The 13,196-nt window shown below is 43.4% G+C and overlaps 1 protein-coding gene across 1 annotated transcript; it reads right to left on the bottom strand.

Annotated features, from left to right (window-relative positions):
- Positions 1–9,192: 9,192 nt before the first annotated feature.
- Positions 9,193–10,953, bottom strand: LOC118941405 (scavenger receptor cysteine-rich type 1 protein M130-like). The gene is made up of 3 exons (XM_090188083.1): positions 10,648–10,953; positions 9,914–10,219; positions 9,193–9,788 (listed from the first exon to the last, which is right to left on the bottom strand). Exons 1-3 carry the CDS (start codon positions 10,853–10,855, stop codon positions 9,358–9,360), a joined length of 945 nt encoding a protein of 314 aa, XP_090044209.1. The 5' UTR covers positions 10,856–10,953; the 3' UTR covers positions 9,193–9,357.
- Positions 10,954–13,196: the final 2,243 nt, after the last annotated feature.

Below are 13,196 nucleotides of genomic sequence, written 5' to 3' on the forward strand. Positions count from 1 at the left end.
TTACACATAGTGTGTACTATAATATCACCTCTAACTTTCTACTGCTTGAGTTCACCTCTTATAGAATATTGGCTTAATGTTCCAGCACCTAAATATAAACAGTACCAGCACCCAAAATGAGTACTGATGAGGTCTCATGTTAGAGCAGGAGAAGGGGGGCTGTGGTGTAGAAGCTAGAGGTCTGTTACCCAAGTCAACTCAACAGGCCTGATGCTATATGTCAGGGTCAGGCTGGGCTGGGACAAGAGAGGAACAGGTTACTGGTTATGATGACATCACTGGTGAGAAGTCAGTGATGAAAATATATTCAGCTGATTTAAATGTCAGTTTTTCTCTCCCTCCTCCCCTGTCTCCTTCTACCAACTCAGTCTGTCAATAAGTCCTATCTCTCTCTCTCTCATCTCTCTCTCCCTCCTCCCCTGTCTCCTTCTACCAACTCAGTCTGTCATTAAGTCCTATCTCTCTCTCTCTCTCATCTCTCTCTCCTCCCCTGTCTCCTTCTACCAACCCAGTCTGTCAGTAAGAACTAAACTCAGCAAAAAAAGAAACGTCCTCTCACTGTCAACTGCCTTTATTTTCAGCAAACTTAACATGTGTAAATATTTGTATGAACATAGCAAGATTCAACAACTGAGACATAAACTGAACAAGTTCCACAGACATGTGACTAACAGAAATGTAATATGTGTCCCTGAACAAAGGGGGGAGGGGTCAAAATCAAAAGTAACAGTCAGTATCAGGTGTGGCCACCAGCTGCATTAAGTACTGCAGTGCATTTCCTCCTCATGGACTGCACCAGATTTACCAGTTATTGCTGTGGGATGTTACCCCACTCTTCCACAAAGGCACCTGCAAGTTCCCAGACATTTCTGGGGGGAATGGCTCTAGAATGCTAGAATGGGGAGGAGGACAATAAACAACAGAACGTATGGTGCTAGAATGGAGAGGAGATCAGTAAACAATATATTTAGATTCTCTTCACAACTAGACAGTTACAGTACATTTGACCTTAAAGTAAAATCCTAATTGTATATATACTTACCTATATAGACACACTTCCCAGGTTTGACAGTAAAAAACCTTGCTACAAAGACTATTTTCCTGACTGTCTCTACTGATGGCCTCTAACAGCAGAATAAAATAAGTGGGATATTTAAACAGCACTGAAACAGAGTAGGTTGCTAGTTGACGATGTGTTGTAAATTGTTTCAATGCTGCCGTCTACAGATCTTCTAATGTATTGTAATACCACATGTACCAATACAGTAGAATAGACAGGGACACTGTGTAATGATACAATGACCCTCCATCCAATGTTCTGCTGCTGTTGTGCAACATTGTGACGCCACTGACATGTTTACAGGTTGCCATGCCGACGAAAGAGAAGGTGTTTTCATTCTGTAACAAGGCCTTCACTTCAGTCTGGATGGCTGGTTGACTGCAGACCGGTTACACAGTATCAGTGGAGGTGTTAGGCTGTTTCTGCTCTCCTCCCAACTACTAATGGAATTGTCCTGCCAATGCAACCTATGAAAATGTATCCAGTCACTACTGTAAGTCTCTCTGGATAAGAGCGTCTGCTAAATGACTCACATGTTCAATGTAATGTTCAGGTTGACAATATCAATGGAATAGACCAAAGCAGAGCCATGTATTTAGATATGAACAGATATCTCGATTGAGGATAATGTCAGTATTTAGCTACGTTATTAGCTGTTTTGCTCACCAAAGGTGGAACAAAGTGAAACTGTTGATGTCAAAGCCTCAGTTCCGGGAGAGTAGTGGGTGAAACCATTCACCTCAGGAAAAGGGGTGATATAAATAACGTTTCCTTTCATTATGTGTTACTGAATTCATTAAAATATTTGCTGCTTTAAAGTTGGTAATATGAGAGGTCTTCGGACCTACCATGTTTGTATAATTTCCTTTGAAAGAACAACTAGTGTGTTTTGAGTGCTTCTCCACTATTTGGGAAGTTGGTCTGCCCGCTCCTCAGTCTGACAGATATTCTGAGAGCAGGTTCGAGTCCTCTTCCTCTGTACATAAAAACTGTTTCAAACTGTATAACACAATAGTGGTTTTGGAAAACTGGCTCATATATCCTAAAGTCAATAGCGAATGTGGCTCTGTAGATATTTATTTAGCCGTTCATGAATTGAAGACCTATTTCAGCCAGTTAACCAAGTTGTTGCTGTCTTAGCTAGCTGTGTTAATGACGAGCTAACGAGCACCGTTGGTCTCTGCACTACAATGTCACGCTAGTTATTACCAGCAGGTGATTTACTAGCAGGTGACTTGTTGAAATATTAAGTGAATGTGTATTTTCTTACTACCTTAAAAGGTTTATATAAAAGGGTTGTACTTGTGCTCTGTATTTATGGATTAATATCACTTCACATTGAGGGTTTGTATCAATAACGTTACTGTTGCTCCTATCTAACAGATATCTTGTGTCCTACCTAACCATGTATCACTACTGTTGCTCCTATCTAACAGATATCTTGTGTCCTACCTAACCGTGTATCACTACTGTTGTTCCTATCTAACAGATATCTTGTGTCCTACCTAACCATGTATCACTACTGTTGTTCCTATCTAACAGATATCTTGTGTCCTACCTAACCATGTATCACTACTGTTGCTCCTATCTAACAGATATCTTGTGTCCTACCTAACCATGTATCACTACTGTTGTTCCTATCTAACATATATCTTGTGTCCTACCTAACCATGTATCACTACTGTTGTTCCTATCTAACAGATATCTTGTGTCCTACCTAACCATGTATCACTACTGTTGCTATTATATTACTGAACAGTACAGCTTGGGTTGGTCTACTATTATCCTACTGAACAGTACAGCTTGGGTTGGTCTACTATTATCCTACTGACCAGTACAGCTTGGGTTGGTCTACTATTATCCTACTGAACAGTACAGCTTGGGTTGGTCTACTATTATCCTACTGAACAGTACAGCTTGGGTTGGTCTACTATTATCCTACTGAACAGTACAGCTTGGGTTGGTCTACTATTATCCTACTGAACAGTACAGCTTGGGTTGGTCTACTATTATCCTACTGAACAGTACAGCTTGGGTTGGTCTACTATTATCCTACTGAACAGTACAGCTTGGGTTGGTCTACTATTATCCTACTGAACAGTACAGCTTGGTTTGGTCTACTATTATCCTACTGAACAGTACATCTTGGGTTGGTCTACTATTATCCTACTGAACAGTACAGCTTGGGTTGGTCTACTATTATCCTACTGAACAGTACAGCTTGGGTTGGTCTACTATTATCCTACTGAACAGTACAGCTTGGGTTGGTCTACTATTATCCTACTGAACAGTACAGCTTGGGTTGGTCTACTATTATCCTACTGAACAGTACAGCTTGGTTTGGTCTACTATTATCCTACTGAACAGTACAGCTTGGGTTGGTCTACTATTATCCTACTGAACAGTACAGCTTGGGTTGGTCTACTATTATCCTACTGACCAGTACAGCTTGGGTTGGTCTACTATTATCCTACTGAACAGAACAGCTTGGGTTGGTCTACTATTATCCTACTGAACAGTACCACTTGAGTTGGTCTACTATTATCCTACTGACCAGTACAGCTTGGGTTGGTCTACTATTATCCTACTGAACAGTACCACTTGGGTTGGTCTACTATTATCCTACTGACCAGTACAGCTTGGGTTGGTCTACTATTATCCTACTGAACAGTACAGCTTGGGTTGGTCTACTATTATCCTACTGACCAGTACAGCTTGTGTTGGTCTACTATTATCCTACTGAACAGCACCACTTGGGTTGGTCTACTATTATCCTACTGACCAGTACAGCTTGTGTTGGTCTACTATTATCCTACTGAACAGTACCACTTGGGTTGGTCTACTATTATCCTACTGACCAGTACAGCTTGGGTTGGTCTACTATTATCCTACTGAACAGTACAGCTTGTGTTGGTCTACTATTATCCTACTGACCAGTACAGCTTGGGTTGGTCTACTATTATCCTACTGAACAGTACCACTTGGGTTGGTCTACTATTATCCTACTGACCAGTACAGCTTGGGTTGGTCTACTATTATCCTTCTGAACAGTACCACTTGGGTTGGTCTACTATTATCCTACTGACCAGTACAGCTTGGGTTGGTCTACTATTATCCTACTGAACAGTACAGCTTGTGTTGGTCTACTATTATCCTACTGAACAGCACAGCTTGGGTTGGTCTATTATCCTACTGAACAGCACAGCTTGGGTTGGTCTACTATTATCCTACTGACCAGTACAGCTTGGGTTGGTCTACTATTATCCTACTGAACAGTACCACTTGGGTTGGTCTACTATTATCCTACTGACCAGTACAGCTTGGGTTGGTCTATTATCCTACTGAACAGTACAGCTTGGGTTGGAAACTGAGATGCACTTCCTATCCTCCTGCCAAATGTATGACCAGTTAATTCATACTGTATGTTGTAGTCTGTCCAAGAGGGGAATCACATAGACTGATCTCAGTTAATTCATACTGTATGTTGTAGTCTGTCCAAGAGGGGAATCACACAGACTGATCTCAGTTAATTCATACTGTATGTTGTAGTCTGTCTAATAATTAAATCACACAAGACTGACAGCCTGTAATTTTATTAAAAACATTCAGTTGATTACATGGCAGTTTAGAGAGCAACATCAAAACAATAATCTACTTTATAATCAATAATCAATATCATAACATTTATAATCAATAACATTATCTCTATACTACTAACAACATAACACTAATCTACATCACAATCAATATCATAACGTTTATAATCAATAACATCATTATCTATATATATACTAACAACATTATGAAGTAAACAACAATATGAAAATGATGACCATAATAATACTGGAACAAAAAACAAACCCCATGTTAGCCAAAACCCCATGTTACCCAAAACCCCATGTTACCAAAACCCCATGTTACCAAAACCCCATGTTACCAAAACTCCATGTTACCAAAACCCCATGTTACCCAAAACCCCATGTTACCCAAAACCCCATGTTACCCAAAACCCCATGTTACCCAAAACCCCATATTACCCAAAACCCCATATTCCCCAAAACCCCATGTTACCCAAAACCCCATGTTACCCAAAACCCCATATTACCCAAAACCCCATATTCCCCAAAACCCCATGTTACCCAAAACCCTGTGTTACCAAAACCCTGTGTTACCCAAACCCCATGTTACCCAAACCCCATGTTACCAAAACCACGTTACCCCAAACCCCATGTTACCCAAACCCCATGTTACCCAAACCCCATGTTACCAAAACCCCGTGTTACCAAAACCCTGTGTTACCAAAACCCTGTGTTACCCAAAACCCCACGTTACCCCAATCCCCATTTTACCCAAACCCCATGTTACCCAAACCCCATGTTAAACAAACCCCATGTTACCAAAACTCCATGTTACCCAAAACCCCATGTTACTAAAACCCCATGATACCCCGAACCCCATGTTACCCCGAACCCCATGTTACCCCAAACCCCATGTTACCAAAACCCCATGTTACCCCAAACCCCATGTTAACAAAACCCCATGTTACCCCAAACCCCATGTTACCCCAAACCTCATGTTACCCCAAACCCCATATTCCCCAAAACCACGTTACCCCAAACCCCATGTTACCCAAACCCCATGTTACCCAAAACCCCATGTTACCCAAACCCCATGTTACCAAAACCCCATGTTACCCAAACCCCATGTTACCCAAACCCCATGTTACCAAGACCCCATGTTACCAAAACCCTTCGTTACCAAAACTCTGTGTTACCCAAAACCCCACATTACCCCAAACCCCATGTTACCCAAACCCCATGTTACCCAAACCCCCTTGTTAACCAAACCCCATGTTACCAAAACCCCATGTTACCCAAAACCCCATGTTACCCCAAACCCCATGTTACCCAAACCCCATGTTACCCAAACCCCATGTTACCAAAACCCCATGTTACCCAAAACCCCATGTTACCAAAACCCCATGTTACCAAAAACCCCATGTTACCCAAAACCCATGTTACCCAAAACCCCATGTTACCCAAAACCCCATGTGACCCAAAACCCCATATTACCCAAACACCAAGTTACCAAACCCCCATGTTACCCAAAACCCCATGTTACCCAAACCCCCATGTTACCCAAAACCCCATGTTACCCAAAACCCCATGTTACCCAAAACCCCATGTTACCCCAAACCTCATGTTACCCCAAACCCCATGTTACCCAAAACCCCATGTTACCCAAACCCCATGTTACCCTGAACCCCATGTTACCAAAACCCCATGTTACCCAAAACCCCATGTTACCCAGAACCCCATGTTTCTCTGGTGGTAAAAACCAAACTAAATGAATAATGGTGGTTGCAGTCACTCCTTTTAGATTTCTTCCAAGGTTCTAGAAAGATAAACTAATTCTGAACTTGTTATTAAAATTAGAACCACTTCAGGTTTGTCACCACATTTTAAACACCAGTCCACTGCTGACCATCGATTTAAAACACAAAACTGACCTATGATCAGCATGTAGGGTCAGCTTCATTCTACTCCTACTTCGTCCCCTGGGCTGCTCTCTCCTCTCCCGGTCCAGCTTCAGCTCTGGAGCTCAGAGAGACCATCTCCATGGCATTGACATAAAGATCCATGCTGCTCACCCTGTTCACTCTCTTCTGCCTCCTGGTGGGCTAGGGAGACACAGCACCAACAGTCAGACATTTACTCTCTACTATCTCCATTCTCTCCCCCTCACCCTCTCCCTCTAGTTTAAATGACTTCTAAATGTCTGAGTAAATGTCTTTACCTTGTAGTACAGGTAGGAGGTGGTGATGGCTGTCAGTAGGATCAGCAGCACTACAACGTGTCTGATGATGAAGGCTGGCAGAGGAGAGGCTGCAAACAGAAACACCTTTGATGAGGGGACTGATCATCATCACATAGATCTGTGGGAAATCTGTCATTGACAAAGTTATAAATCTGGTTCATGTTCAGTTACCTGTGATGGCGAGGGAGAGGAGCTCACTCTCAGAGGAGAAGTTATAAGAGAAGACACAATTCTCATAAACACAGATGTAGTTCCCTTGGTGGGAGTCATCTGCAGCAGGGAAGAGGAAGGCAGCAGAGTGATTGACAGCTGGCTGGGTCTGGGTTCTGTTGGAGCCGTTGAACGTGAGGAGGAAGGAGCCTCCTGGGTACTGTGACTGAGTGGAGCAGGTGATGGTGAAGTTGTAGCCCCTGAACATCTCAGGCCCCTGGTGGCCCCTGGAGACCCCTCCCATTGAGTCAGTCAGGAAGATATCAGGCTGGACCAGGAGATCTGTAACAATAAAAGAGAACAAGAAAAACCTCTTCAACTAGTTTCCTATAGATATGACAATAACATCAGCATGTAACAGTGCCAGCCACCCTCCCTCACAGGGCAACATGAGTAGTGGGCCTACAGTCACTGAGACAACATATGTTTATATCAGGCTTAAGCAGGACATCTGGAACAAGAGGAGAGAAAAAGAAAACGTAGCTCCTCAACTACTTTCCTCATTTAGATGTGACAATAACATGACATGTGACAGTGGTAGTGAGTAGAGACGTTCACTGAGATAACACTCAAATACAAAAGCATTCTGGGATATTTAAGTTGTATTTGATTCCTACTTGACTGAGTGATCTATTTAGTAAAGCAGACTGACAAGTTAAACAGTCATCATGAGAGGTGCAGAGGAAGTTGTATGAATGAAGGAAATCAGTTGAATATAATTATAAAATGTTGTTATTACCTGAGCAGATCACTGTGAGTTCAGGAAGGAGATCATACGTTCTGCTACACTCCCTCAGTGAAGACTCAGACCCAGAACAGGAAACTTCAATCCCTCTAGTGGTGTTTCCAGGTAGTGCTGAAACAGTGGAGCCACAACCCAACTGTCTACACACTACTGCAGCTACATCCTCTTGGTTCTTGACAGCTCCCACAATCCTCCACTCTCTCTGGTAGTACGACTCCACTCCACCAGCACAGCGACTGCCTCCTCCCACCAGCCTCACATCATCAGGCTCTGAGAAAAGAAAAGAGAGAGACAGTAATCTTACTATTTTCTCACTAAAACACATCTATACTGTCTCATATTCTTCACTCCAGGTGAGAAACAATGTTGATTGAGTGACAAACTGTTTCTTACCTGAGCAGGTGAGTCCAACAGCATTACCAGGTAGGCAGGTGTTGTGTTTTCTGTCTGAGGTGTCACAGTCCAGGAGAAGGGACTCTTTGCCTTTACACTGGAACTCTTTATCCCAGGTCTGACCCTCACCTTCTCCATAGAGCCCCCCCTGTAGAGCTGCAGGAGCCCCACAGCCAAGCTCCACACAGACTACCTCTGCATCCTGCCGGTCAAAGTCAGCTTCACACACTGAGGCCCAGGACTGATTGGACTTCACCTCCACTCTCCCAGAGCAGAGACCAGCTCCATCCACAAGCCGCACAGAGTCTGGAGAAAAAGAGTTGGTTGAACATTCAATCAGTTTTGTTGATGACACTGTCAAGGACTAAACACAAATATGTTGGATAAAGATAGTAGTTTGCTATGTTTGATACTGTAAGAGGTAGAAATGGGTTCTTAGTCACTCAGGATAGGGTTGGGAATAATGCAGGCAGGAGACAGGAATAAGTTCACTTCACTTTATAGAAAATAAACAGCTGGACATCCATCAGGCAGCTTCACTTCAGTACCATCTGATCTACAAGGTCTGATGCTGTATGTCAGGGTCAGGCTGGGCCAAGAGTAGAAAAGGTTACTGGTTATTATGACCTCACTGGTGAGAACTCAGTGATAATAATACATTTTATCTCTCCCATATCTTCCTCTTCCTCTCCTCCTCCCTCATTCTCTCTTTGTGACAGTGGTAGTGAGTTGAGACGTTCACTGAGGTAACACTCAAATACAAAGCATTCTGGGATATTTAAGTTGTATTTGATTCCTACTTGACTGAGTGATCTATTTAGTAAAGCAGACTGACAAGTTAAACAGTCATCATGAGAGGTGCAGAGGAAGTTGTATGAATGAAGGAAATCAGTTGAATATAATTATAATATGTTGATATTTCCTGAGCAGATCACTGTGAGTCCAGGAAGGGGATATAATACATGGACAAAAGTATGTGGAACTCAGCAGCGAGTTTTACAACAGAGGATTATTTTAATGCTCTACGTGGTTCAACACTCGGCGGTCCGTTCTGTGAGCTTGTGTTGTCTACCACTTCACGGCTGTGCCGTTGTTGCTCCGAGATTTTCCACGTTGAAATTCACTGACATCTTCAGTAAGGACAGTTTTCTGCCGATGTTTGTCTATGGAGATTACATGGCTGTGTGCTTAATTTTAGACACTTGTCAGCAACAGGTGTGACTGAAATAGCCGAATCCACTGAAGTCAACATACTGTTGGCAATATAGTGTATCTTGTTATTACCTGAGCAGATCACTGTGAGTCCAGGAAGGAGATCATAACTTTTCCAACACTCCCTCAGTGAAGACTCAGACCCAGGACATCTAACTCCAAACCCTCTAGTGGTGTTTCCAGGTAGTGCTGAAACAGTGGAGCCACAACCCATCTGTCTACACACAACTGCAGCTACATCCCTCTGGTCCCTGTCATCAGCTCCCACAATCCTCCACTCTCCCTGGTCGTACCACTCCACTCCACCAGCACAGCGACTGCCTCCTCCCACCAGCCTCACATCATCAGGCTCTGAGAAAAGAAAAGAGAGAGACAGTAATCTTACTATTTTCTCACTAAAACACACCTATATTGTCTCTCGTATTCTTCACTCCAGGTGAGAAACAATGTTGATTGAGTGACAAACTGTTTCTTACCTGAGCAGGTGAGTCCAACAGCATTACCAGGTAGGCTGGTGTTGTTCTCTCTGTCTGAGGTGTCACAGTCCAGGAGAAGGGACTCATTACCTTTACACTGGAACTCTTTATCCCAGGTCTGACCCTCACCTTCTCCATAGAGCCCCCCCTGTAGAGCTGCAGGAGCCCCACAGCCAACATCCCTACAGACTACCTCTGCATCCTGCCGGTCAAAGTCAGCTTCACACACTGAGGCCCAGGACTGATTGGACTTCACCTCCACTCTCCCAGAGCAGAAACCAGATCCACCCACAAGCCGCACAGACTCTGGAGAAAAATAGTTGGTTGAACATTCAATCAGTTTTGTTGATGACACTGTCAAGGACTAAACACAAATATGTTGGATAAAAGATAGTAGTTTGCTATGTTTGATACTGTAAGAGGTAGAAATGGGTTCTTAGTCACTCAGGATCAGGTTGGGAATAATGCAGGCAGGAGACAGGAATAAGTTCACTTCACTTTATAGAAAATAAACAGCTGGACATCCATCAGGCAGCTTCACTTCAGTACCATCTGAACTACAATGATCTGCCCATGAACATCTCCCATAAACCAATATGACAAACACAAATATAATGTTTAAATACATCTGACATCTCTCCCTCTATTTAAATGAAATAAAAACACATAAAACATGATACATGGTAATATTGTATAATGTATAAATAAATCTCTCAATATGACCAGTCTCTTACCTGAACAGGTCACATGATGATAATATTCACCATAACAGAAACCAGGTTCTTCTATGATGTTACACTGTCTAATAGAAGACTCATCTCCACTACAAATACTAAATAGTCTGACTCCTCTTCTTCCATCTTCTATCAGAGGTCCTCTAGATACAGATACAGGATTCCCACAGTCCATCTCTCTACACACAACCTTAACATCTCTCCTCATTCCCCACCACTTAAAACATAGACCTGACCACTCTCCTTCATAGAAGACTTCCACTGTCCCAGAACAGGAAGTGGTTCCATCCACCAGTCTGACTGAGAGTTCAGCTGTAAACAGCAGAGAGGAAAACACAGTGGTGAGGACAGATGATGACAGTGATTCTGTTATTCTAACAGCAGTAATAATTTGTGGTTGACAAGTATTAGTAGTTCCATAAAACACTACTTGTTATTAGGTTTTAGAATGGTTTGTATGGACACATGCATTTCTCCATGTGGGATACTAAAGTTGACTAATACTGAACTGCTATAATCACTGTAGATTTATACTCTACCTACCTGGTGGACTGACACTTTGAGCCTGGAGATCTGAGGAGAAAGAGAGCGACAGAGGAGAAAGAGACGGAGAGATAGATAGAAACAAAGGAGAAAGGGAAGAGAGAGACAGAGGTTAAATGAACATCAACATGACCTTTCATGATGTGATGGCGAAGACAGGCTTATCGTTGGTATGGTGCAACAACACCCATGTGTACATACACTATATATACAAAAGTATGTGGACACTCCTTCAAATGAGTGGATTCTAGTTCAGCCACTCTCCATCCTGACAGATGTAAAAAATCAAGCACTCAGCCATGCAATCTCCATAGACAAACATTTGCAGTAGTATGTACTTAATGAAGAGCTCAGTGACTTTCCCCTCTCTTCTCCCCCTCTACACTTCTCTTCTCCTCCCCTCTCTTCTCCTCTTCTCCCCCTCTCTTCTCCAGTCTATTCTCCTCTTCTCCCCCTCTCCTCTACTCTTCTCCCCTCTCCACTCCTCTTCTCCCATTCCTCTTATCCCCCTCTCCTCTTCTCCCCCTTCTAGCCCGCTCTTCCCCCACTTCTCCCCCTTTCTTCTCCTCTTCTCCTCCTCTCTTCTTCCCCCACTTCTCCCCCTTTCTTCTCCTCTTCTCCTCCTCTCTTCTTCCCCCTCTTCTCCCCCTCTCCTCTTCTCTCCCTCTCTTCTCCTCCCCTCCCCCTCTTCTCTTCTCCACATCTCTTCTCCTCTTCTGACCCTTTATTCTCCCCTTCTGCTGCCCCCCCTCTTCTCCTCTTCTCCCCACTCGCCTTATCTCCCGCTCACTTCTCTTCTCCCCCTCTTCTTCTCCTCATCTCCCCCTTTCTTCTCCTCTTCTCCCCTCCCCTCTCCTCTCCATTTCATTTTGGTTTTCATCAACCTCAGACTTAAATATCAGTGTTCCAAGAACCTCCACCAGGGGAATTGTAGACTCCTCAAATGGTCCACCACCTTCTCCCAAACTGCCTTCTCATACAAACCAATAAAGACATGGAATGGTCTCACCTCAACATGGATCTAGTCCAATCAGACGTGTCTCACCTAAACATGGATCTAGTCCAATCAGACGTGTCTCACCTCAACATGGATCTAGTCCAATCAGACGTGTCTCACCTCAACATGGATCTAGTCCAATCAGACGTGTCTCACCTCAACATGGATCTAGTCCAATCACAAGTGTCTCACCTCAACATGGATCTAGTCCAATCAGACGTGTCTCACCTCAACATGGATCTAGTCCAATCAGACGTGTCTCACCTCAACATGGATCTAGTCCAATCAGACGTGTCTCACCTCAACATGGATCTAGTCCAATCACACGTGTCTCACCTCAACATGGATCTAGTCCAATCAGACGTGTCTCACATCAACATGGATCTAGTCCAATCAGATGTGTCTCACATCAACATGGATCTAGTCCAATCAGACGTGTCTCACATCAACATGGATCTAGTCCAATCAGACGTGTCTCACCTCAACATAGATCTAGTCCAATCAGACGTGTTCACACTGATATTGATCTAATAGGCAACAGTGATTTTTTTTAATGACAGAATAAACACATTACATTTCAATAGGTTGAATAACTTATCTCTGTACAGTACTCTGATTAGATACTATTTAATGCTGAGTTTGGACACAGGTTTTTATAGGAACACTAAGGCACCTGGACCACATATTGAGATGTGCCTTCAGTTAAGTAAATCAGTTGTTACATAAGGTGACAGTTGTAGGTGTCACGACTTCCGCCGAAGTCGGTCCCTGTCCTTGTTCTGGCGGTGAAGAAGGATGGCGGTCTGCGCCCGTGCATTGACTATCAAGGTATCAACCAAATCACTGTGAGGTACCTGCTGCCTCTCATAGCCAGTGTGATAGAGTCAATGCACGGGGCTTCTTCACAAAATTGGATCTCAGGAGCGTTTACAACCTGGTGAGTTGGAGGGGGACGAGTGGAAGACGGCATTTAGTACCACCTCAGGGCACTATGAGTACCTCGTCATGC

Source organism: Oncorhynchus mykiss, chromosome 10 (assembly GCF_057628025.1).
Source record: "Oncorhynchus mykiss isolate SJ-2025 chromosome 10, ASM5762802v1, whole genome shotgun sequence".
Classification (NCBI taxonomy): domain Eukaryota; kingdom Metazoa; phylum Chordata; class Actinopteri; order Salmoniformes; family Salmonidae; genus Oncorhynchus; species Oncorhynchus mykiss.

Coding starts and splice junctions, on each gene's coding strand:
- LOC118941405 (XM_090188083.1), bottom strand. CDS start 10,855: ATGAGGAGAGATGTTAAGGTTGTGTGTAGAGAGATGGACTGTGGGAAT. Junction 10,220..10,647: donor TCATCATGTGACCTGTTCAG/GTAAGAGACTGG, acceptor ATTTTTCTCCAG/AGTCTGTGCGGCTTGTGGGT. Junction 9,789..9,913: donor TGTTGGACTCACCTGCTCAG/GTAAGAAACAGT, acceptor TTCTTTTCTCAG/AGCCTGATGATGTGAGGCTG.